We start from the raw sequence: 25,870 nt of genomic DNA, 5'->3' as shown, positions 1-25,870 counted from the left end.
ATGAAAATGAAATTTATCAAATTGAGAGAAAATAAATAAAAAAACAGAAAGAAACAACATGAGGCAGCTCTGTTTGGCAAGAGGATTTTGAAACCAGAATATGATTATGATTCTACTTTTTTTAAAAATAAATTATATTTTATTCAATTTTTTTTCTAAAAAGTCAAACCTCAAAATTCACAAACATAATAAAAATTTAATTCTGATTTCAAAATGGACATGTGTCACCATCTTATTGGTTGACGTGGCGTTTAACAGAATTTGTCAAAAATCTTAATGGAATTTGACTCCATGGATCAATTTGTAAATTAAGCTAACCACAAGGATATCTGAATTCATGTTGATAGCATAATGAGTGATTTGTAATTTAGGCTAACCACAGGGACCAATGGTGCAATTATCCCTTAAAAAAAACACGTGCTTCTCACGTGTTAAGGGATACTTGGCAACTTAATAAACTACTTTGTAAGAATTAACTACAAACCAATTTGGTAGGAATTTCTATCCTAATCACATCCGTATTCCCTTTATATAACATATATATAAATTCACTAAAACGACAAACATTGTTGAATTTCACTGCAAGTCTACGATGATGGATAGATAATGTAATAAGCTAAATAATGTATAAAAAGAAAATTTTATAGAAAAATAATTAGCAAAGTGTGATATGAATGATAATATTCAACTATAGATAGTGCCTTTTTGTATTTACTAATAGCATAAATTGTAACTTCAAGGCCCAAAATGCAAATTACCTCATATACGGATAATAAATAATAACCACATTTAATAATCATAATAATCTTGTTAATGCAAATAAGTAAAAGTGATGACAGATATTGTTAATAATCTATATCCATATTTTTTCATAGTCTTCTAAATAACATTGCATTGCTTTTTTGTTGGTACATCTGGAAAAGGGCCAAGGTGGGTTTTTAATTTTCTGTCGTCAAAATCTTTCTTTTTCTAAAAGTCATATAATGTAAAATTAATTAATTAATTAATTAATTAATTTTTTTTTTAATTTTTTTTTTTAATTTTTTTTTATAAAAAATAAATTACGCGCAATAAATATCTTCAGAAATGGCCAAAAACGGGGGTTTTAGGGAGGTTTGATTGTCATCCTCTATTCCTCTTCTTCCTCTTCTTCACATACAAAGTGAGACTCGCACACACGCACACACACAGAGTCTCTTCCCTCTCTCTTGTTTGAAACCAAAATGCACTCTGCAGCCTCCTTCTCTCCAAGCCCTCAAGCTCAGATATACAGCACCTCTTGGAAAAGACCCCCCAAAATCAACACTAAATCCCACAAAAACCTTCGCTTCCTCTTCAGCTCAAATTCCAACACCCTATTCAGACCTTCGTTCTCTTCCGCTCCTTTCCCACTCAACCTCAAATCTACTTCATACCCAATTCAGCTCCACCCCTTGGCAGACTCAGTCCATGACAACCTCGTTGAAAACCTTGAGAATTCCATGAATTCCCACATACCCATCAACGAAATCCGCCAAGTTACGCCCTTAGAATCGTGTCCAAGAATCTTCATCCAAGAACCACCTTGGATTGCCTCGCTGTTCTTGAAGGGTCTGTACAAAAGGAGCAACCAAGAAGTGAAATTGGAGTTCAAGGAAATGGAGAAGAGGAAGTATAATCTGCTGAGGAGGAGGCAGATTAAGGCGGAGACTGAGGCGTGGGAGAGAATGGTGGAGGAGTATAGGGAGTTACAGAGGGAGATGTGTGAGAAGAAGTTGGCTCCCAATTTGCCGTATGTGAAGGCATTGTTTTTGGGCTGGTTTGAGCCGTTGAGGGATGCGATAGAGAGAGAGCAGAAGGTGCAGCGGACGAAGAAGCAGAAGGCTGCATTTGCGCCTCACATAGATTTATTGCCACCAGATAAGATGGCGGTTATTGTTATGCATAAGATGATGGGGTTGTTTATGATGGGAAATCAGGAGGGGTATGTTTTGGTTGTTCAGGCTGCAGTGCAGATTGGTGTGGCTATAGAGCAAGAGGTGAGTGATAAAGTTCTGAATTTGGTTAGCTGGGCTTTTAGTTGAATTGATCTAAATGGTATGCCTATTGTTGTTTGCAAAGTTTTTAAAGCAACGCCTATAAGTCATGCTGTTATCTAGCTAAGAAAAAATACGATGTACATCTGAGGTGGTATTGAACTATGGGGACTTGGTGTTCATGGTGGAAGAATATTACTTATCAAAACAGAAGTTCAGTCTTAAAAAAAATTGTAGGATATACCAACTGCATGTAGAATCTTGTTCGTCTTTTTAAAGTGGAAAAGTGTATCATACTTCAAATGCATTATATCGATTGTTACTTTGCTCTTCAATTTCCCATTGGGGTAATAAATAAATTTACTAGAAAGATATAGCACATGAAATATTTCTTAATTTGTAGGCCTATAGAAACATGAATATCTGCTCCACTTACGGTATTTATGGAGGGAAATGAATGACATGTTTTAAGGACCGTGAGCGTACTTTGTAGGAGATTAAGTCATTTTTCTTCAAAACTTTGTATCTTTGGACAATTAATTATTATTTTTTTTTCCCTCTTTCTAGTTAGGTGCTTCCTCTTGTACACTTCTTCTGTACTTAGGGGTGTCTTTACGCCTTTAATGATATTTTCCAATTACTTATTAAAAAAAAAAAGTATAACTAACTTAGAGGTGCAGTACAATCTGTTTGATCTTGTTAATGTTGTTATTTTTCAGGTTAGAATTCATAGTTTCTTGGAGAAAACTAAGAATTACCAGAGGAAGAAGATTGAAGCTGATACTGAAGAGGGTCTGCGCAAGGAGAAGGAGATTCTTAGGAAACGTGTAAATAGTTTAATTAGAACGAGAAGATTGAAGGAAGTGCAAAAGCTATTGAAGAATGAAGAATTTGAGCCCTGGGGTCGAGATACCCAGGCTAAGGTTTGTGGCTATTTAATCTTTTGCTTTCAGCTGGCTAATAGATCAAGTTTTTCTAGATTTGGAAATTAAGAAGTGCAAATTTGCAGCTGGGAAGCCGCTTGATAGAATTATTAACTGAAACGGCTTATGTGCAACCTCCACTAAACCAGTTAGCGGATGGCCCACCTGACATTCGACCTGCTTTCAGGCATAAATTTAAACGTGTAACAAATCCAGGGTGAGAATATAACCATTTATCTTTCCATTAGCAAATTTTCTTTAGGAGTGGACCCTGTGCTTCTAACTTATGATCACTTTCATACAGTCGATCATTTGGCCATTTCTCAGGTGGTGATTTGCCTGGATTGATGAGTGCAAACACACACACACACGCATACTCTCATAGATGCACATGCACACGGTCATAATTCTGAATCATTTCTTGGTCCTTGTAGGCAGAAAATTGTGAAGAAATATGGAGTTATAGAATGTGATCCTCTAGTCCTTATGGGGCTTGATAAAACTGTAAGTTAAGACATTTCTTTTTGTTTTGATGTTATCTGTGTGGTACAACTGAAATTAATTGGCATTATGAAGTCAATTAAATGTATTGTGAGTTCTCTGGCTTGGAATAGGGAAAAAAATGCAATGTCAAACTGTAATCTCACCCATTTGTTTTGCCTAAAGAAATCTGATCTTGAAAACCTATTTATAGGTAATTGCACTAATATTTCCTGCTTCTTCTACATATCTGCTAATATCTTGTCCAAGATATTACATTTGAAAGGACTTGATCATTTGTCATTTCTTTACTTTCTAGTGGTTGTGCTGAAAAGTTACATGAGTTGAATTTTTCATCTTTCACTCTAGTGCATATTAGTCATGGTACTACTGTCAAACCTGATTTTTAATTGAAATTAATTAAATTATTGGATTAATGTGACACCACCCTACACTGATAAACCTATAGAGGTTCCAGGTATGCAATATAAATCTGATCTTGAAAACCTATTTATAGGTAATTGCACTAATATTACCTGCTTCTTCTACATATCTGCTAATATCTTGTCCAAGATATTACATTTGAAATGACTTGATCATTTGTCATTTCTTTACTTTCTAGTGGTTGTGCTGAAAATTTAAATGAGTTGAATTTTTCATCTTTCACTCTAGTGCATATTAGTCATGGTACTACTGTCAAACCTGATTTTTAATTGAAATTAATTAAATTATTGGATTAATGTGATACCACCCTACACTGATAAGCCTATAGAGGTTCCAGGTATGCAATATAAATTGTGGACGTCTTTACTTTTAACTTCTGCTACCTAATCATTATTTAATGTCTTGTTTCTATGCAGGCTAAGCATATGTTGATTCCTTATGTACCCATGTTGGTACCTCCAAAAAAATGGAAAGGGTATGCTATAGATAGAATAAGTAATTTTAATGTTGGAATTTTCTGCTAAAAATGCTTTTTGGTTGGGTATGCTTTATAAAAGTGGAAATCTAGTTCTTGAAACACAATGAATGACTTCAAATAGAAGGGAAAAACTGGCTGCAGCCCGCTACCCAGATTATTTTTTATTTTTTAATATTTTTTCTATTCATATTTCAAAATTCTGTGTCATTCCCTCCAGGTATGGCAAGGGTGGGCATTTGTTCCTACCTTCTTATGTCATGCGTACTCATGGATCCAGGAAGCAGCAGGATGCTGTTAAGATTGTTCCTGTGAAACAGATGCAAAAGGTTTTTGAGGTACAAAATATTTAAAGTTCTCTTATTTGTGTATTTTCATATTTTTCTTGCGGTAGTATGTCAAGGCCAAAGATGGTGGTCTGCTTTTTGGTTTTTTTTTTTTTCCTTGTTTCCATTTTTTTATAGATCCATTTTTTTTTTTTGAAAAAGTAAAAATTTAATAAAAAGCGCAGAGGGGCGCAATTTTAGTACACATGAAGTATACAAAAGTGCCCCTAATTAGAGGAAAGAAACAAACAAGAAAGTAAAAAATAAGCGAACGACATACTACCCGGGCTATGCGCTGACACCTAAAGATATAACATATTAAACACATTTCTACAAAGAGCCACAACCGGTACCTCCACATCTTCAAAAAGCCTAAAATTTCTCTCACGCCACAAGCCCCACAAAACACACAAAGGAACCTGCTTCCAAATACGGTTAGTAGGACCATGACCCAGTAAAGTGCCCCACCCACTCAATAAATCCAAGACACTACTAGGCATAACCCACTCCACCCTGAGCAAGCTATAAAAAAAACTCCAAACAACCCATGCCACGTCACAATGAAGTAGAAGGTGATCAACGGATTCCCCATGCTTCTTACACATACAACACCATTCTACCACCACAATACGACTCCTACGCAAATTGTCATATGTTAAAATCTTTCCTAAAGCTGTTGTCTAAACAAAGAACGCCACCTGCTTCGGAGCTTTAACATGCCAAATACCCTTCCAAGGAAAAGAAGCCGCCTCGTGACAAACTAATGCTTTATAGAAAGTCTTCACTTCAAAACTCCTCTTAGAAAGATTCCACACCACCCTATCAACGTCCCCATGCCGAATCTAATTGTTCATAAAAGGACATCACCATCACCATCTCCACCTCCTAATCCTGAGCATAGCGTGTAAAGAGAAAATTTCAATGAGCAATGCCTCCTACCACTGATAAATTACCCACTGCCCAAGCATCAGGAGAATGAGCAATAGTATACAAAGCTGGATAACAGAGCTTGAGAGGCCTATCCCCACACCATAAATCATGCCAAAAGCGAATATGAGACCTATCACCCTCCTTGAAACGCAAGTACTTGGCAACAATATCCCACCCCCTTCGAATAAACTTCCAAACACTCACACCATAAGACCCCACCACCGGTAATGAACACCAACCTCCCCTCACACTCCCATACTTCACATCAATCACTGATCTCCACAAAGCATCGCGCACCTGAGAAAACCTCCACATCCACTTCCCCAATAAGGCTTGATTAAAATTAATAATATTACAAACTCCCAGTCCACCAGCCTTAGACTTAGCCTTGAAGATTCAAAACTCGTCGTTTTGTTGATGCAAATGTTGAACAAGTGTGGTACTTTTACTTGTGAGATGTGCATTTTAATTATCTGTTTTTCCCTTTTCGTGTAACAAATTTGTTAACTAACTATTTTTCACCTTTGTTTTACTCTATGGTTTTTCTATATGATTAGCCAGTGAATCATATATAAGTACATATAAAATACACTAAGACAGTTTTAATTTAGACATATCCTTGTGTATAGATTTTTGGGTGCTGTGTCCAATACCTTGCATTAGTTTCTAAATGCAGAACTCTCTTTCATTGTGATTGATCACAGTTTGGATCCGATTGCTGGTGCTTCTTTACCCTAGGAGTTGCTTTTATGCTAATTTGGTTCTGAACATACAGGCCCTGGATGTGCTTGGCAACACCAAATGGAGAGTAAATAGAAGAGTTCTTAATGTAGTCGAATCCATTTGGGCTAGAGGAGGCAATGTTGCTGGCTTGGTCAATCGTGAAGATGTGAGTACCTTATGAAGTTTAACGTTTGAGAAATATACTCTCTCTTCTCTTTTTTCTTTTTTAAGCATACCATTTGCATTCTCCTTTTGCATTACTATATATATCGTAAGCATTGTTGAAACAAGTGTTTTCATGGCATGCTCTAAAATGAGGTGCAACCAATAAGCATTGTGGCATATAGATTGATTGCACCTAGGCATAGATATTCTCATATTCCCCTCCAGACTCCTGAAAGGCATTCTATGCATCAGTTGGCATAAGCATACTATGACATGGCAGCATTCGTTTTTCCCATGTGTCCATACTAGGCAAACCTTTTGTTGACTTCTCATCTATTATATATATGTTTGTTTGAAGTCAACCACGATTACTTTTAGAGCCAACCGTTATTAACTACCCAAAACCCGCAAATTCTTTTTTCCTGTCAATAAACGGTGAGATCCAAAAAAAGCTTTCTTGATTGAGCTGAGAGAGAGGAGAGCACAGTGGCTTCAGCAACAAAATTTTAGTTGCAGCGAGGTTCTCTCTAGCAATTCATCTCAACTAGTTGATTCTCTCTCTTTTTTTCTTTTTCTTTTTTGTTTGTCTGAAAAGGAATTTTTGGCTTAACTGCACTTACTCGATGTTTTTAGTTTCCTTTAGCTATGGTGGAAAGTTTCCTTTACCAATCTGGTTCGCTCAAAGTGTTTTGCTTTTAATTATTTGTTTTCTGGTTGTTGGTTGAGCAATATTTGAGGATTTAAGCTGTCCTTCTTTTCAGTTAACTCCATAAGCCATGTGTAGGTGACTGTTAGTTGTATTAGGCATGCGTTTCTTTATTTTTAATTCTGACTATATTATTAGTCCTATTGTTGCAATGTTGAGCTGCTTATTCTTAACAATAAGTCCAAATGTTCTCAGTTGAATTTAGAGAGTGAAGTCTTTCTATTTTGAAATTTCATCTTCAATTGACCAATTAATATGGTATTTTTTTTTTTATATATATATTGTCAATTATAAAATCTGAGATGTCTGACCTTTGCTTTTGCCTTAAAAAAAAATGTGATTGTAAGAATACTGTAGTTACATCAATATTACTAGTGTTTTCGCAGATGTGGGTTCTAGAACCCACCAAATAATGACTCCCATTTCTTGGATATTCTTTTCAACACTAAATTCATTTAATGATCCATGATATTATAAAATGACACCCCCTGACATGTCCACCTTGTGTTGAGGCAACCCACAAGAAATGCTATTGACTAAGGATAATTCAATCCATTCCCTTTGTGGTAAAACTGACCTGGCTTGAATGAAGAGTTTCTTTTGGTGGGTAAATTTTACAGCTCATTATAGTAGGTATCTTGTGGAACATCTTTTACATAAATGATTCATCTGGCCTGTATTTATTCCTCATTTGCTTGTAGGTTCCTATACCAGAGAAACCATCCTCAGAGGATTTAGCAGAAATTCAGGAATGGAAATGGAATTTGAGAAAGGCAAAGAAGATTAATCTAGAGAGGCATTCTCAACGATGTGATACTGAACTTAAGCTTTCTGTAAGATCTCCAGTTCTTACATATGAGATTATCAAATAAACTTCTGGCATTTTATTGTAACATTGAGAAGTCCATTGATCCAGTCGCTAAACTAGTGAACTCATGATCTTTTAAATGTTACCTCCAAAAAGAAAAAAGAAAAAATTTGCTATGTATAAATGATTTTGAGTACTTCACGTAAATGCAACTTTACCGTATAACACTTTGTCTAGACTTTGGCTGGAAGAATTGTGTTCACACTTATGTTTTTCCTTTTGTGAGTATTGATATGACCAAACTCATATTCATATAGGTGGCTCAAAAAATGAGAGATGAGGAAGGCTTTTATTATCCCCACAATCTTGATTTCCGTGGCCGAGCATATCCAATGCACCCACATTTGAATCATTTGAGTTCTGATCTATGTCGAGGAATACTTGAGTTTGCTGAAGGGCGACCATTAGGGAAGTCTGGCTTATACTGGCTGAAGATACATTTAGCGAACCTGTATTCAGGCGGTGTTGAGAAGCTTTCACATGATGGACGTCTAGCCTTTGTTGATAATCATCTTCGTGATATATTTGATTCAGCAGACAACCCTATTAATGGAAACCGGTGGTGGTTAAAAGCGGAAGATCCTTTTCAGTTCTTAGCTGCTTGTATTAATCTCTCAGAAGCCTTAAGAAGCTTATCACCGCATAACATCATCTCACACTTGCCAATTCATCAGGTAAATGCTTCATCAGAAGCCTTAAAGTAGTGAGAAAAAAAAGCACTCTAGCTTATGCAAATTTTATTCAGAATGCGAATATTTCGGTACTTGTTTTATAACTATGGACTTTATCTCTGAAAATTAACTCAATCTTTATATTTTTGTCAATTTAATGCAATATAAAATTTACTTTTCACCTGCTGCGCCCCTAACTAGGCAGGATATATAAATATGTCTAACCTCATCCTTAGCTTGGATATCCCTTATATTCGTAATGATATTTGCCACTCTCAGAAATTATTAGCTCAAAGGAAACCTTTTGGTTTGCAGCATGGAGAAATATCAAAAGTTCCTTGTGTGGTTTTCCCTTTAACTAACATCCATTATTGCTTTGGTCACTTTTTCCCACCTAATATCCGCTTGAGCTTGTCAGGACTTGGTTGGGAACAAAGTTGTTAGCCTAATTGTTATTCTTTCTGCTAGACCCAAAGAAAATGTTTAAATCACCACTTGTCCCAAAAGCTCAAATTTTGGGGACAAATGGTGATTCAAGTTGGTATCATAGTAGTCATGAGTTCAAAAACTCCACGTTATACCTCCTATTTAAGTTGAATATTCCACGTGTTGAGCTTCACTTAATGAGAGAGAGTTTGAGTCCACACGTGAGGAAAATTGTTAGAATATTAATTAAATGATTAAATGTACTTTATATTGTCGGTATAAGCTTTGGGACAGGTGGTGATTTAACAAAAATTTGTTGTTGCAACTTTTGTGACTAAATATGTTGTTATTAGAGGCTGGAGGATTTGTCAGAGCTACCATCATAACCTTCTCTTTTTAAATTTTGATGATTCACATGATTATGTAGAAGTAATGAAGCTAATAGTTCCAAATTCTAGTAAATCCAGATGTCATTGGAATTTAAAGTTTACACTCATTTACAGCATAGCTTTGATGAGAGACTACTCTATAACTATTAACATCACTTGAGTAAGATCCTTTTGTATGGTTTTGTAGAGAAGCATATACGGATCCATCCATTTGGATTGACTTTTGGTCTAAATATTCTTAAAGAAGTCATCACATATTGTCATGTCATCATCATGTACGTCACATCGGAGGTTACTAACGATTGATTCGTTGTTTGTAGTCATCTTCTTTATGTGCTGCAATCTCTTTGGAGTTTAGCCACTTTAAATGGAACTTGTTATACTGACCTATCTGCATTTGATGCCTTTTCCATTTCTTCTAAAACTAAAAGGTTCCATAGCTTCAAAGTTTTGTTTTTTTTTTTTTTTAAAAGAAAAAAAGAATTCTCCTTTTACTTGGGTCTTATCGATAATTTTTCTTGCATAGTTTTCTGTCCTATGCCTTACCAATAATTTCTTTGGGAATATATTATTAATTCAGAGCTCAATAATTTTTAGGATGGTTCATGCAATGGTTTACAACACTATGCAGCATTGGGAAGAGACAGTGTAAGTTGCTTTATTCTGTTTCTTCTGTATAGATTATTTATTCTTCGGATGTGTCCCCCCCCCCCCCCCTCCCCTTAGATTTTTATGTTTCCTAGAAAGAAATGGTTCAGGAACTCATAAAGCGATGATACATATATAATTTCATTTATGGCTCTATTAGGTATTTTAAAGAAGTTGATTTGGCAGATCACTGATCAGCTCCTATTCAATTTGCTTCCATCATCCATCAGAATATTTTAGTAGTACTCTCTTATTTGCTGCGTGCATTTATGTACTCGTGGAAAATGTAGAAATTGTTTCTTTTTTCTGTCTTCACATTTCAATTGTTTTTGGATGCCTTTACCAGTATCATTTTTTCATGTCATGCACCAATTTAAGTTATATAGCTTCATAAACATACAATGTCAATTCTGAGCAACTTTATCTCTTATCAGCAGCTTTCTTTTTGTTTTTTAAAAATTTAAAAATTTATTTTAAATTAAATCTAGAAGGTCCTTGTTGAATGCCTTATTCTCTGATGTATTAGGCATGTGGCTCAGAATCATTTCTTTTAGCAACCTGGTGGTGTCACTTTCATGAATTTGGTTCCTGCCGTACTGAGTATGAAGATGATTAATTACTTTCATGAGAAACTTTCAACCACTTGGTTATGCTAATTTGTTATAAATTCCACTTCTGTATTGTGTGCTGTGTGCTTTTACTGCAAAATTGGGTTTCAAATCCTTGCCTAGGGCTTGCCAAGTGTAAAATGTTGTATAAGCTATGCCTGATATTTCACTCGTTCCTTTGTTTGATCAGAATATTTTATCTAATCCCTTAGTCTCTAAAATCTTACTATTGAGAACTTATAGTGTAAGGTGTTCTGGCTTGCTGATTGATTTTAAATGCATTTGTGTCCTAACTTGTCTCCTGTGGTAAATTTGTGTTCTCAGATGGAAGCAGCTGCAGTCAACTTAACTGCTGGAGACAAACCTGCTGATGTTTACTCAGAAATTGCTGTGAGGTATATTAAGATTTAGCTTTAACATATTGGCTTGATCATTACCTACCACAGGTGTCAGAGACACATTTAATGTCTTTTGCAAAAATACCTAATAGATTATGATCTTTTTGGTGAAAATTCAACATTTCTGTATTATACTTTTATTGCCTTATCTTCTATTTGTAAATCTGGGCAGGGTTCATGATATTATGAAAAGGGACAGCAACAAGGACCCAGCTACAAATCCACATGCTCTATTAGCGAAGATCTTAATTGATCAGGTTGAATAATTGTGGTTTTCACTTTTACTTTATCTTATAATATTTTTTGTTTCTTCCTTTTTTGATTGACAGACTAAGGTTGTCAAAGCTTTCAGGTCGATCGGAAATTGGTGAAACAGACCGTGATGACTTCAGTATATGGTGTTACTTATGTTGGGGCACGGGAGCAGATAAAAAGAAGATTAGAGGAGAAGGGTCTTATTACTGATGACAGATTACTGTTTACTGCAGCTTGCTATGCTGCTAAAGTAAGCAACCAGCCACTTAAATAGCAGGGATTAGGTTCTTGCTGTTAGAGATGTATTATTGCCTCAAAATGCAAATTCTGCTATAGTGTTTGGGGATCAGGAGCTACTTGTGAAACTTTCTTAGAGTTCATTATGAAGAAGATTTTCTAGGAAGTTGAAGATACAATGCAAAGTCAGCCAATCTGATATTGTATTTCTAGTGTTAGCCATTGTGCGAATGATGTTGGGATGCGTTGTGGGACCCACCATGTCCCATAGCTCTTTGAATCTCATATTTACATTATTTTTTGGAATCTTAAATACTAGTGATTTTAAATTTGAATTTGAATTTTTTAACTTTAAAATATCTTTTCTGTAGGTAACATTGGCTGCCCTTGGCGAGATATTCCAAGCTGCACGGGACATAATGGGTTGGCTTGGTGATTGTGCCAAGGTATATGCATTACTGGCACATTCTGGATATTGAATTATATTGACAGCCCTTAGGTGGATGTGAAACTTTGTTTTACCTTTTGTTGAATTGGTGGATTTTGAAACTTCTGCAGGTAATTGCTTCTGAAAATCAACCCGTGCGCTGGACCACTCCTCTTGGTCTTCCAGTTGTACAACCCTACTGTAGAAGTGAAAGGCATCTTGTGAGTGTGAGCTTAGTTGTATATTTACACATGACAAAACCTTATAATTGGTTGATCTCACTGCTTGAGGTGGAAGTTTCTATAAAAGAATATTAGGTGGCACGCTTTCTTGTTGTTTCTCCATATTAATGATCTAAATAGATGTCATAAACATTTGTCACATTCTTTATGGCTGGGGCAAGGAAATGGGAATTAGTTGGTGAAAAAAGTTTTGGGTAGGGTGGTTGTCAGAGATACTAAGCAATCAGTAGGCATCTTTATCTTCTGCATTCAGGAAATATTTTAAGGTTAAAACCAGAGAATATTGATTAGTTTGTTGCTTAATGCATGCCATGTAACTAGATGACTCATAGTCACTAACATATGGAATAATGGGGGGGGGGGGGGGGACCCTCAATTTTCTGTTGCACTTGGAATAACTTGAGTAGCAGCAAAACCTGACCTTTTCCTACATGTGCAAAAGTATTAGTAGAAAAGAAGAATTGAGAAAAGGAGAGAAGAATTCTTATTCAACGTAAAGTTCCATACGGCGACATAGGTTAAATAGAAAAGACCTAAAACCTAATATGTAAAGGAATAATGAAATATTACAATGTGATCAAATCAACATAAAATCAGAATAATAAAAAGCATAAATCAAGGAGGATCAAATCATAAGTTTCTATCTTCAACAGTATTCTGTTCAAAATAGTAGCTGTTTTCAAACACAGGCGACGGATTTGGAAGAGAAAAAAAGAAAAAAGAAAGAAGAATACAATGCCCGTTTTTGGTACTGGTTCATGTTTTTCCTCCTTATTTGCTAGATGAGGAAGCCCATTGCAGGGTGTGAAAACTATATTTGATTCAAAATTATATTCTCCTAACATCTAATCAGCTCCATAAATAGCCTGAACTCTACTAACTTATCTAGTCATGGGGCTGCAGATAAGAACGTCTCTTCAGGTTTTGGCTTTGCAGCGGGAGGGTAACTCAGTAAGCTTACAACAGTGTCTTGTTTTCGGTATTTCTCCTTGATATTTTATGCAGTCATTCGAAAATTTCATTATTATATCCTGACAATTTCAGGTAGATGTTAGAAAACAGAGAACCGCATTTCCGCCAAATTTTGTCCATTCGCTTGATGGTACACACATGATGATGACTGCTATTGCCTGCAGGGATGCTGGCTTACGTTTTGCAGGTTTGTCGCACTATTCTATACATGATAGCAAATCTTATAAATAACAGCGTAAGGCGTAGAGCTTGAACAAACATATCATATGTTGAGTAAAACCTTCTAAAAATTTGATCTAAATATACGAATTGTCTTTCCAAAATATTTTAAAGATTGTCGAAAGATTGGGAAGTTGATTGAGCGTGAATGTATATCTTAGTTGAGCTTGACCGGCCAAATGAAATTATTGAGTAGGTATGTTTTCATGGAGCGTTTTACGTGTTGTGCAGTTGCCAATGTCATATTTTCTGGGAGCAGCTTACCGCCAATTCAAAAGTCTTCCATTTGCTTCCATTCTCGTGCAAATGGAAACCACGTGTAAAAAATTAAATTTGAAGGCTAAGAGCTTGCCGCGTCACCCATCTCTAACCAAACTCAGTGCTAATGACATTGTTAACTTGTTAAGTATGTCCCTTCAACGCCAACCCTTCCTCCTCCACCGAGCCCTACTCCTGCGACAAGATCATGTACTGCTGCCAATCCGGCGGCCTCCTCTATGTGCAACATGACATGCCCGCATAGGGATCACATGGCCCTACAGCTCGGGCGTATAGTCCAAGGAGTGGCTCCTTCAGGAGATCAACAGAGGCAACATCGTTAGTGCCTTCGAGGGCAGCTCCAACCTCTTCTGGGCTGAGCGTTTCAACAAGTAGTTCCTGGGCATGAACGACCTTTAGGTCAAGCACTGTGGGATCAGCCAGCCCAGAGAAGAAAAAGAAGAAAGAGAAGAAGGATGAGATCCGGCACAATCTGAAGGACCTATTTGTGTCCTTGCCGCTGCTTGAAGAGTTTCAGATAAGAGATTCGAAGTAGGGGAGATTGGGTTGTTACTGGAAACCAGGAGCATGGGGTGGTGGTGGCTCAATGGCTCGGTGTGGTGGAGCCAGTTCTTTGGCCAGTGATGGCGACATTTCAAAATAGATGGCTCAGAAAAGCTTGACGACCTGGGCATAAATGGAATAGCGACGGTGTTACTTTGACGTTAGTGCTGAGTTTGGTTAGAAATGGGTGGTGTGGTAAGCTGTTAGCCTTCAGATTTAATTTTTTACACGTGGCTTCCATTCATATGAAAATGGGAGCAAATAGGAGACTTTTAAATCGGGTTGAGCCACTCCCACTATTATTGAATTATTTGTTTGTTTTTGAAAGTGCATGTAGTTCTGTGTTGTATTTTATGAGATGCTGCCAAACATATTATTAACTAGATAACCTCAGATGGCATGAAGAGAATAAAAACTTTTTGACTAGTGATTAATTAACATTCTCATAATCTTGACAATGATTGGTTAGCTTTGCTCCAAATAAGTCATCTTATTGTCATAGACATAGAGTTGATAGTAATGCTGGGAGTCGCTGATTGTGGCAGTTTTGTTGTCTCAAAACAGTGATCACTTTTTTTTGACAATGTACTTTGCCATTATTACTCTCTCCCTATATATATATATATATATCAGAATACTAATCTATATCTGCCATAAATTCAAATTCATAATCTTGCTTCAAGTTTGACTCGCTTTTAGATGTGCTGTATGGCTTTGTTACTTTAATACCATGTCACATGGTATGGGTTGTGGGTTCTAGTCCTACCACATGCGTGTTTTACTTGCCAATAAAAAAAAATATCATGTCACATGGTATGGAAATATGAAATTCATGTTTCAAGTTAGAAAGTAAACTCCCTTGGTGTCCCCTCTAGTATAGGTACAGTAAATTATCAAATATCTGACTTTTATCTGAACTAGCCTCTAACCCGCACTACACGCTGTTATTTTTTTTCATTATAATTTAAATTTCTCCTGTTGCTTCCCATGACACAAGTTTGATTGATATTAGTCTTTCCTTAAGTCACCTAATAACATTCCCTTTTAGACATTAATCCACCACCATCCCTACCATTTGCCGCAATCTATACCATGTGAGTTCAACTCATTTAACCACTCCTATTAATTGTCTCTTGTGCACACACTATGTTAGCCAATTTATAATTGATATCTACCCCACTCCACAACTCTACCCAAACCAAACAAATTTTTTCACATAAACTAACTTAACATCACCCAATTTACCATATGCATTTTGGAACTCAAAAATCTCATCAATTGAAATACATACCAACTTCAAATTGCATCCTTGATAACCTACATTCTTATTTCCAGCAGTTGTCTCATCTATAATCTCCTACTCTCGCACTCGCAGTACGTAGCGCACCACCATGCGCAAGATAAACATAAAATCAATTCTCCATATCAACAACAACAACAACAGCAATTGTCCCCTCAAAAGTGATCCGAGCTTCATTTCCACATGGTAATAGCTCAAATTCTATAGACATGTACATAAATATATATATATACCAAAACCAAGCAACCATTACTGAATTTAATGGAATTCAAGGAACAAAGAAAGACCCTAACTCTCCAAAAACATTCGACATTCACAATTCTGAACCAAAGAGCACACCTTAAAGGAGTTCTTATACTCTGCCTCCAAATTCCTCTGTGTCACCTCCACTTCCCCAACGCTTCCAATGCCGCCTTCCTCACCACCCAATCCTCACTGCTCAAGAACTCAACCATGCATGGCACCAACCAGTCCAACATTCCCCGACTTGATGCTTGACCGACTCCAATGACGCTCCCAATGAGCACCAAAAGTGTAACTTTGGCCTTGAACCCTTCGCTCCTTGCCAATTTCCCCAACCTTGGCAAACTCTTGCACAATAGCTCGACCTCCAGGTCAGGCGTGGCCTCAATCGCTGCTCCTAAACAGCCATTAACTAGAAAAGAGGAAAACCCGACAGCAATTAAATGCTAAATGCTCATAGCATTGTTTTGGATTGCTGAATTTGAAAGTAAAGAACGCATTAGAGCTTCATAATGATTTAGACCCACTAAAATGATTGAAGTTTGAACTTCTCTGCTGCGACTTTGCCTCCTCGGCTTTCCTCTGCAGCTTGGCTTGCTCCTCCTTGCACCGGCGCCTTAGCTTGGCCTCAGTCACCTTCAGGACTGGGATCAAGACCCAGCTCACCTTCTTGTCTGGCTTTCCTCGCCGCCTTCTCGAGCTCCTTCTCCTCAGCTCCGCCAGCCACCTTGCCTAGCTTGCCACGCCGCAGCCTTGGTGCGCTTCTTGGTTTCCTTGTGCTTCTTGGTGGTGCATGATTTTGCCCCCTCGGCTTCACACCAGTTCTGCTCCTCGCACAACTCACACTCTTCTATGAAAATCCTTATTAGCCACTTTACATTGAACTGAGCCGTAAACTTCTCCTTGGCGAGTCTATGACTCTGTGTGTGTGAGAGCGTTACAACTTTCTGACTTCGTTTACTCGGGGTTTTTTAACTCCTTTAGCCTATGCCACTTGTCAACATTTCAGGCAACCTAGGGCTTCATTCTTTGAGGTTTCTGCTTCAATATATTAGATTAAATATGTGAAAGTCTAATCCTGCTTTTATGCCTTTTGAAATTGAGACCATAACAGTGACTTTTTCTTCTTTACATAGTTTTGACATGCTTGTCAACGTAACTTGTTTGCAGGGGTGCATGACTCCTTCTGGACTCATGCATGTGACGTGGAAAAAATGAATCAGATACTTCGAGAAAAATTTGTGGAGCTTTATAGCAAGCCAATCCTTGAAAATGTAAGTGTATCGTGACCTATATTAATAAGAGATGCCATCAATTGAGAGTTTTCCTTGGCCTGTTCTGACTTAGGGGAAGGATGACTTTGTATGACACACATAAATTCCAGGGGCAATCCCCATCCAAGAAAAAGTGCTTTGCTGGGGGAAAACATAAAATTAAAAGTTGCAGCACTTGAGCAACTTTACTAGAATGCTACTCTTTGCGAGGCACATTCCAATGTTTGGAAAAGAGTTGCAGCGCATACATTCGTGACTTAATTTGAACACTTTTGGATATAAAATGGCACCTTCCAACTATGCTTTAAATCAGGCAATACCTGAAAATCTGTTTTTGAAATACACACGCATACACTTTATAGCGTGCCAATACTTGAATTGCAAGTGTACCAAGACCTAGTTTCTCTACATTAGCATGAGAGGCCTTTTAATAAATAAAAATGTCCTATTTATTTCCTTTTGACATTGTTATAAATTTTAACTCCCATCATCCCCCAGTTGCTCGAGAGTTTCCAGACATCATATCCAGCATTAGTGTTTCCTCCCCTCCCAGCGAGAGGCGACTTTGAGTTGCGAAAGGTTCTTGAATCTCCATACTTTTTCAATTGATACTCTAAGCAATAGACCAGCAAATCATGCCCGTATCTATACTTCCGATGCAAAAAGCATCATTGAGTTCTCTGGGAAAGTTCGTCCCAAATTGGACTGGAAGTTGGAGCAGGAAAAAGTTGCCCATGGTTGCTTCTGTAAAGGCTGACAAGGACAAAAATTGGATGTGCATGGTGTTTCTGGCAAGTCCTGTTGGGATTAAGATTGTACAACAGGCTGGTTGTGGATTGGAGGCTAATATGCTCAGTTTGATGATGAATACTGGAAAGGGAAATTTCTCATCCACTGAAATTTGCCGTGTTGAAAATTTTGCATGTTACTTCAGTTGATTTTTTCAAGGGGAAGACAGAGAGAAAGATGTAAATACTGCAGCAAGCATTTCTATGAGCAAATTGGAAGAGGTCATCTTAATTATGCAAGATCAAGTAAATTCTTTTTTTTTTTTTTTTTTTTTTTCCCATGTATTTCATGTATACACATTTTGTATCAGAATAGAAAGGGAAAATGCCGTTGAAAGGCAGGAAGAGATTTACTGTACATGTATATGCCGAAAAGGCAAACTCAATTAAATCTTTGGGCCAGATAATAAAAATGGAAGGAATTCATTTTCTTTTTGTGAATTCATTTTATATACTTCATATTGAAAGATTGAAATAGCAGAAAAAGAAAACTCAGTACATTTTTTAGCCTTGGATGCAGCTTTTGACTAGATGATTTCCAGAGAGCAAAAGTTCTTACCAAATGGATTCTTGGGAGTGATTCATATTAACAAGAATTACAATCATATTTCTAAATCCTTTCTGGATAAATATTTTGCTCGAGTGTTATGAAATCAGCAATTCCATGGTCTTCTGCTGTTACCGTTGGACAAATACGATTGAATCAAAATATCAAAATTTCTTTTTTTACTGAATATTTAGGAACAGTGCCACCACCATCAGTGTGAGCGCCCAATGTCTTCATTTTTTTTTTATGGTTTTAGGCAAGATATCTGAAGGACAACAGGGTGACCAATAGGAATGTGTGGCATGTAGAGCAGTAAATTTAGCTGCAGACAACCCTCTTTTTCTTTTAAGCTTCAGGACCTAGAAGACTTGAACCCTTTTGGTTCATTGCATTCTTTAAGACTTCATGACCATATTTACAGGGTTTTGAAGGATATGTAAGTCCAACCAAGTGGTAGAACAGAAATAAGAAAGAACACTTTACCCAAACTACTCAGGACAAGGGGTTTTAGTGTTTAGGGTCTTCTAGAGTTTTATTTTCTTATGAGAAAAACATGCACTACAACAAGTTCGTGCTCGGAAGAGTCCATTTGGCCCTCCGATTTCATAGGTCAAAAGTGCTATTTTTAAACAAAATTACGGAAAGCGTTATATTTCGAAATGCGTTTGAAAAAATGGTGCTTTCTAAATAGAAAAAAATAAAAAATAAAAAATAAAATAAAATAAAATAAAATCACGTTTTCAAATTGCAAGGAAGTGATGTGTTTTAAAAAAACCATACGATTTTAAAGACTGAATCACAATTTCACCAAACGCTTAACTGCGTTTAAAAATCACGTTTTCACTAACTGCATTTTGAAAGAACTGTACGTCTTGAAACCGTTAAATCAAATAGATTATAAAGAGAATTAAAAAACCAAAAGCCCCAAAAGGCTTATCAAATTTAATATTCAGTGGTGAATCAAGGCTGAAATTTGGGTTTGTTTGTTTAAAAAAAAAAAAAAAACAGTAACCTATATGAAAAATCTCACTGAAAGTTTTTCTGTGAGAGCTCTTGGTCAGCTCCCAAAATGCAACGATTGTGGAAACTTCTGACTCTCAAGCAGCTCAAAGTTGACATGGGCATGTGCCATTATAATTGCTTTTAATTCTTTTTCCGAATTTTTAGTGCCAAAATGTAACAAGATATGGGCATTTAAGTACTAAAAGCCAGGCAACTTCATAAAAAACTTTGTTTAGTATGTTCAATTTCAACAAGAACATATTTTATTAAACTAGGTAGAACACAGGGCATTCCAAATAATTGCCTAATTTTTTCTATTTAAACCAAGATAAACAAACCAATTATTAGAGGCTATGCTTTTAGGACTGTACATGGGGCTGGTTACAAATAAGCCCACCTCAGCTAGTTGCCTGTTTGTATGGGTTACGGGCAAATTTCCAACCCCTAACCCTAGGTGGGCAAATTCCATATGAGCAAATAAAGGAATATAAGTAACTAGAGGCGGATGATATCTGTCTATCCGCCTACCAATATATATATATATATGACGACATTGTTATGACAGAACAATGCCGTTTTGGCAAGTTAAAGGAATTTTCTAAAAAACATTTTCACTTTCTCCTTTCACTTCGCATTTTCCCTTTCTCTCTCTCTCTCTCTCTCTCCGGCAAAGAAAAGGCTCTCTTTGACTCTCTCAAATATTCCCTCAATCTTTTCAACTCTCGAGTTATCTTGAATAATTGTATTTTTCCTCTATGTTCTTCGCATAATTACCCAAATATGTCTCTTAAGACTCTATTTTTACTTTTCATCTTTCTCGCTTTAACCTATTTTCTAGCGATCACGGTTTTCTAACTCAATATCTTACTTGTTTGGAAAAACTTCACTTATAACCCCTAATTTTTCATCATTGTTGCAATTAAGTATTCAAACTTCAAAAAATGTGAATTTAAAGTATCTATCTTTCAATTTTTTTCAATTTCAACCCTATGTTAAAATTTTCCGTTAAATCCTATCAAAATTTCCAAAATATCCTTGGTTTTTTATTATTATTATTTTTTTTTTACTCTTGTTAAATATAAAAATTGCAAAGATTCATGTATGTATATTTTTGCAAATTCTGTTAAATTCTTACCAACACCTAAATCCTTACAATTTTTTTTTTTTTTTTTTTTCTAAAAAAATGGGGGGTATTTTGGAAATTCTGATAGGATTTAACGGGAAATTCTAATGGATAGTTAAAATTGAAAAAAAAAAAAAAAAAAAATTAATTTGTGTTTTATGTTACTTGTTTTGTGTTTTTACTTGTTTTCCTACTTGTTTTGTGTTTTTACCTTTCTTCTCCTAAATAGTTCTCTCATTCTTCTCTCTCTCAACATCGTAAGGAAAATTGGAATCTAAAGGAAGAGTAAGATCTAACTTCACTAAATGCCAGTTCGTCATTTGTTTTGATTTCATTTTATTTTATTTTTTGTTGGGGATTTATGGTATGATGTTATTTATTTTGATTTTTTGGATCTTTGTTTTGTTTCGATTTTGATTTTTTGGATCAGATTTGGTGTGCAACAGATTCGACGGGCAATTAAGCGACATTATCCGTCCACCCGTGTCCAGATATGGGCAAACACCGCCTGCTGTTGACTGGCGGTCAGATGGGAAAAACTGCTCTCCATTGGAGGCAAATATGATGGTAGATAATGGTTGATCTTCGTTGGTAGGGGTGGTGTACAGTCCTATATGCTTTGGCATTAACTTTTTTCTCTAATAGAAGACAGTTTTTTTCAATAGATTCATGAGCAGAAATACACTACATTGCAAGGTTTGAGTCTTAGTGGCATCTACCCTTAAGAAATGTGTGACATCTGCGGCCTCATTTGAGTCCTTTGGTACCTCCCCTTCATTTTTTTGTACCCCTTTTTTTTTTTTGATAAGCTAAATATCATTAAAAAATGCAAAGTGCAGTCAAGTACACATGGAATATACAAGAAGAGCGTCTAAGATGGAGAAGAAAAAAGAAAAAGAAAATCATGAAATTTAATCACTAAGGGAGCTAAGAACGCAGCAGTCCAAGTAAACAAAGAATATACAAAAAAAAAAAAAAAAAAAAAAAGAAAGAAAAAGAAGAAGTTATGAGCTCCTCAAACGTCTTATCTTTGTCCTCGAAGTTTCTATCATTTCGTTCCCTCCACAAGCACCACATAAGGCAAGAAGGAACCATCTTCCACACAACAGTACTCCTAGAGTGACCACCTGTCCACCAGCAAGCGAATAAATCTACCATCCGAAGAGGGATAACCCAAGACAAGCTGAAGCGGCTAAAAATGGCATTCCATAAGGCACGAGCAACCTCATAGTGGAGAAGATACAGTTTCCCCATTCATTTTGCACATACAACACCTATCAATCATAATGACATGCCCCATAAATTACAAGCCAATACCAATTTTCTGTGCTGCTGCTTGGCTTGGATGTCAAGAACGGTTTATCTCAGCCTCATAAACTACATTATCAGCAGAAATGCTACCTGAACAGTCAAAGCAAAAAACTAGTCTTAGGCTAGAATCTGCAAAATCATTCAGCCTGCACACAAATGTAAAAGCATAGTAGAGTATTTACTTCAAACAGGGTCATCAACATAATGACGAAGATATCTGATGCCAACTACATTCATATGCATTGACCAGAAACCTCAAAGAATAGAGTTGTACCTTGTTTCAAAAGAGAGTAACAAGAAGTTCTCAGCAATCTAAGGCAGTCTAATTCAGATTTGGCAACAGATTTTCCTACTTAATTATTGCATAAAATGCATTGGCAGTATCTCACGAAAGCTGTTTGAGCTTCAGCTAATATCGGTAACAAGCAGCAAACCCTGAAATATTGTAACATTAACTCTGTCACCAACCCATCTGCTTCATCCACAAGGACCACTTAACAGCCTCTAAAAACTTATCATTCTTCTGCAGTGCAGTGATCAGATTGATGTAGGTTATCTTATCAGGTTCTATCCCATTTTCTCTCATTTCCTTGACCAAATGCACAGCATCTTCAACCATTCCTGCAATTCCATATGCCTTGATCAATGTGTTATAGCTGCACAAATCAAGTCCAAGTCCACGCTCTTTTAATTCTGAGAGAATGCCAGTGACTTCAGCTATCCACCCTTGCTCTCCATAGATATTGATCATTATGTTATATGTGTAGTGGTCAGAAGCACAATTCGATTCCTTCATTCTCTGTAAGACGCTTCTAAAGATCTCCATTTGTTTGTCTTTCCCATAAGCATCCAACATACAATTGTAGGCTTCAAGAGAAACTGAAAATCCATTAAATTGCATCTTTTGAACTGTTGATGACATGTTTCTGAATTTTTTATTTTGGCCATATGCAGCTATAATAGTATTGTAAGAGATGACATCGACCAAGCCTCTTTTTTGGGCTATCCAGAACAATCTTTTAGCTTTCATGAAAAGCTTGGATTTTCCATAAACATTAAGCATGACATTGACGGTAATAGTATTAGGAGAAAAGCCTCGCTGAAGCATTTCATCAAAAATCCTGGAAAGCTCATCAACTGGAAGAGCATGAGCACAGCAGTTTATCACACAATTGTACATTTCCTGATCCCAAGTCACTCCATTCTTCATAATTTTATAGTATACACCTGCCAATTTATCCAGCATACCACATCGCTGATATATGCGGAGCATATCACGGAACAGATAAATGTCTGGAACGATGTCCCTCTGCTTGTCCATCATGTCTAAAACAGAGCAAGCCTTGCTCAAAGATCCGGCTTTGGTATACATTCTTACAATAATGCTAAAAGCAATCATGTCCAGGGGAATCCCTGAAGATACCAACTTCAGATAAAGTTTCTCAGCTTCGGGGAAGAGACCCATGACACTGTAAATGTCAATCATTGTGCATGAAATGTGCAAGTTTGGGTTGTCATCATGTTTGGGCATCTGAGTGTATATCTTAACAGCATTCTCAAGATGACCCAACTCTTTGCATGAGCAAATCAACAGATGATACAAGTTATTCTCGAAAAGTAGATCCTTCCAGACTTTCTCCCCCAACACTTTTATGGCATCATCCACCAAGCAGTGTTTTACATATGCCATGACCAAAATAGAGCAAGAGGTCTGATTAACAAGAACATGGTGATATAAAGAACCTTTCAATATCAGAGGCACTTTATCAATCCTTCCAGCTCTCTCATATGCCTGCAAAAGAGTTCCGAGGATGGAGGAACATTGGCATCCCATCTTCAGCATATCATCAAGAGTTTCTAGAGCACCCTCTTCATGCTCATGTCTGGCTTGCAAGTTTATTAGCGTGTACAAGTTAGACGAGTTAGGCTTGTATCCTGACCGCTTGAGCTCCTTAAAATACCATTCTGCCTCCTTATAATTGTCAGCGCGACCCCAACCTTCAATCATGGAACGGTAAGTAGTTTCATCAGGCTCTAATCCAACTTCATGGATGCTCAGAAATACGCGTTGAGCAGCATGCATGTTGGATATCTTCCCATACCCAGTTAACAATGTATTGTATGCAACAATATTTGGGGAAAACCCTGCTTCATGCATTGAGAATAATGCCAGTTCAGCTTCCTCTAATTTGCCTTGGTGACAGTATGTATTCAGCATTACTAACCAATTCTCCAAATTTAGTAACACTTTATCTTCTCTCATGAAGCGAATAACCTCTTCCGCCTTGTCATACAAACGCAAACGGGTAAAAATTGTGATCATTGCTGAGTATGCAGACTGACAAACAATCCCAAAGTTCCTCATTTGGCAAAAAGTAAATTGTGCCTCCTCAACACTCCAACCCTTCTGGTAAAGCCCCATAAGCATCCCAAAGGTAGCAACATTAGGCTGAACCCCATTTTCCAACATCATTCGAAACCACTTTGCACCCAACTCTACTCGCCCCAACTTATAACAAGCATAAATAACCGTATTAAAAACCCGGCAATCCAATTCACAGCCCAATTTAGAACTTAATTCCTGAACCATCGTCTCTGCTGCATCCCAATCTTCTCTTCTACCAAGCACCCGAAGAACTAAAGAATGAGCACATACATTCTGCTCTAACTTCCCATTGCTTCTCATCCACTCAAAGAACGCCAGAGTATTGTTATCACTACACTTCTCTAGCCGTTTCAAAATGGCATTACACTGCTCCAAACTTAAGTCTGACCCAATAGCAGAGTAATTAACATCCAATTCACCATCACCCACAAACAAATTCTCTATTTCTCGGTCACCACCATTCCTTCTGTACCTAAATTTCAAACCCACCTCCCTTTTAATCCCCTTCTTTGTACCCCGAAACCCTTTTTCAACTTCACGTTTAAAATTGGGGTTTTTCTCAATCAAGCTCTCCTTTACCAAACCTTTAGTTGGAGACAAAACAACGTCGCTATCAGCTTTATTAGATTCGGTCACTTCAGGCAATTCAGTGTCAAACGGAGAGACCTTAATGTGATTGACCCTATTCACTGAATTGATTTTACAAGCTCTACTTACATGGATGTAGCTAAGAATCGAAGAAACCGAGCACAAATTCGAAAGTTGAGCTGGATTTACATTGACCTTCTTTGAATCATATCTATCAAAGGAAATGGAAAGTTTAATTGAAGCCATGGTTCACAGTGACCTACTTGCATACAGGTTCCGTGCATCCATCAGTCTGTTCTGGATTTGTGAAATTTCGTGAGCGCAAAAGAAGTGTAAATTCAGTTTGAGAACATTTGGTTTGACAGAAAAAGAAAGCCTAAGAGGGATAGAGAGAGGGAATGTACGTGTGATGATAGGCAAACCTTGGGGGTTAAGAGATAATGGAGGTTGAAGCAGTGGAGGAAAGTAACCGCTATTAGACGATACTCTGAGGCCTGAGCTGAGTGGAAGAGCCCAAAACAAATCAATTCCCCAAGTTGACCGAAAAGAACCAAGGATTTTTTCTACGGCTGATATGATATGTGCTATCTTATTGGTCATGGTATCTTTTTGGGTTTCCGGTCGGAGTAATATTATTCTTCACGCTCATTTTATATTGATTGACGTAACGTATTTTAAATTATTTTTTTAAAGAAGAAATTATTTTATACTCTTTGGTGTGGCTTTTAAAATTATCATTGAATCAAAATTTAATAATAATTCATCACATGTCCAAAGATAATTTTAAAAGTCATTCTCTAAGTGACGTCAGAGAGTGTAAGAGGGATCAGGATCCCTTACAATTTCTTAAAAAATTATAGATTCTCAAATTATGTAAATTTAGGCCGTTTCGTACATCGAACGACATGAAAAATATTATAAATATTGAAAATATGACAA

General features: G+C 36.8%; 2 protein-coding genes across 4 annotated transcripts; one reads left to right on the top strand and one right to left on the bottom strand.

The window, feature by feature from the left end:
- The first annotated feature begins 1,115 nt into the window (after positions 1–1,115).
- Positions 1,116–18,417, top strand: LOC133866389 (DNA-directed RNA polymerase 3B, chloroplastic). Of its 3 annotated transcripts, XM_062302896.1 has the most exons (19): positions 1,116–2,018; positions 2,735–2,938; positions 3,025–3,155; positions 3,373–3,442; positions 4,279–4,337; positions 4,558–4,675; positions 6,369–6,482; positions 7,889–8,020; positions 8,313–8,729; positions 10,139–10,189; positions 11,122–11,192; positions 11,368–11,452; positions 11,548–11,700; positions 12,059–12,133; positions 12,246–12,335; positions 13,260–13,307; positions 13,401–13,515; positions 17,083–17,186; positions 17,685–18,417. In XM_062302896.1, exons 1-19 carry the CDS (start codon positions 1,224–1,226, stop codon positions 17,793–17,795), a joined length of 2,943 nt encoding a protein of 980 aa, XP_062158880.1. In that variant the 5' UTR covers positions 1,116–1,223; the 3' UTR covers positions 17,796–18,417. The 3 variants fall into 3 exon arrangements, 2 of the variants coding, with proteins under 2 accessions (XP_062158880.1, XP_062158881.1); XM_062302897.1 differs by lacking the exons at positions 17,083–17,186; positions 17,685–18,417 and adding an exon at positions 13,779–14,754; XR_009899868.1 differs by lacking the exons at positions 13,260–13,307; positions 13,401–13,515; positions 17,083–17,186; positions 17,685–18,417 and having other exon boundaries at positions 11,541–11,700; positions 12,246–12,311.
- A 3,119-nt stretch (positions 18,418–21,536) lies between these two features.
- On the bottom strand, positions 21,537–25,499 carry LOC133867197 (pentatricopeptide repeat-containing protein At4g30825, chloroplastic). Its single transcript, XM_062303908.1, has 2 exons — positions 22,232–25,499; positions 21,537–22,047 (listed from the first exon to the last, which is right to left on the bottom strand). Exon 1 carries the CDS (start codon positions 25,175–25,177, stop codon positions 22,418–22,420), a length of 2,760 nt encoding a protein of 919 aa, XP_062159892.1. The 5' UTR covers positions 25,178–25,499; the 3' UTR covers positions 21,537–22,047; positions 22,232–22,417.
- Positions 25,500–25,870: the final 371 nt, after the last annotated feature.

Source organism: Alnus glutinosa, chromosome 4 (assembly GCF_958979055.1).
Source record: "Alnus glutinosa chromosome 4, dhAlnGlut1.1, whole genome shotgun sequence".
Taxonomy (NCBI): domain Eukaryota; kingdom Viridiplantae; phylum Streptophyta; class Magnoliopsida; order Fagales; family Betulaceae; genus Alnus; species Alnus glutinosa.
This window is presented reverse-complemented; position numbering and strand designations above follow the sequence as displayed.

Coding starts and splice junctions, on each gene's coding strand:
- LOC133867197 (XM_062303908.1), bottom strand. CDS start 25,177: ATGGCTTCAATTAAACTTTCCATTTCCTTTGATAGATATGATTCAAAG.
- LOC133866389 (XM_062302896.1), top strand. CDS start 1,224: ATGCACTCTGCAGCCTCCTTCTCTCCAAGCCCTCAAGCTCAGATATAC. Junction 3,156..3,372: donor AAACGTGTAACAAATCCAGG/GTGAGAATATAA, acceptor TGGTCCTTGTAG/GCAGAAAATTGTGAAGAAAT. Junction 13,516..17,082: donor TGCTGGCTTACGTTTTGCAG/GTTTGTCGCACT, acceptor ACTTGTTTGCAG/GGGTGCATGACTCCTTCTGG.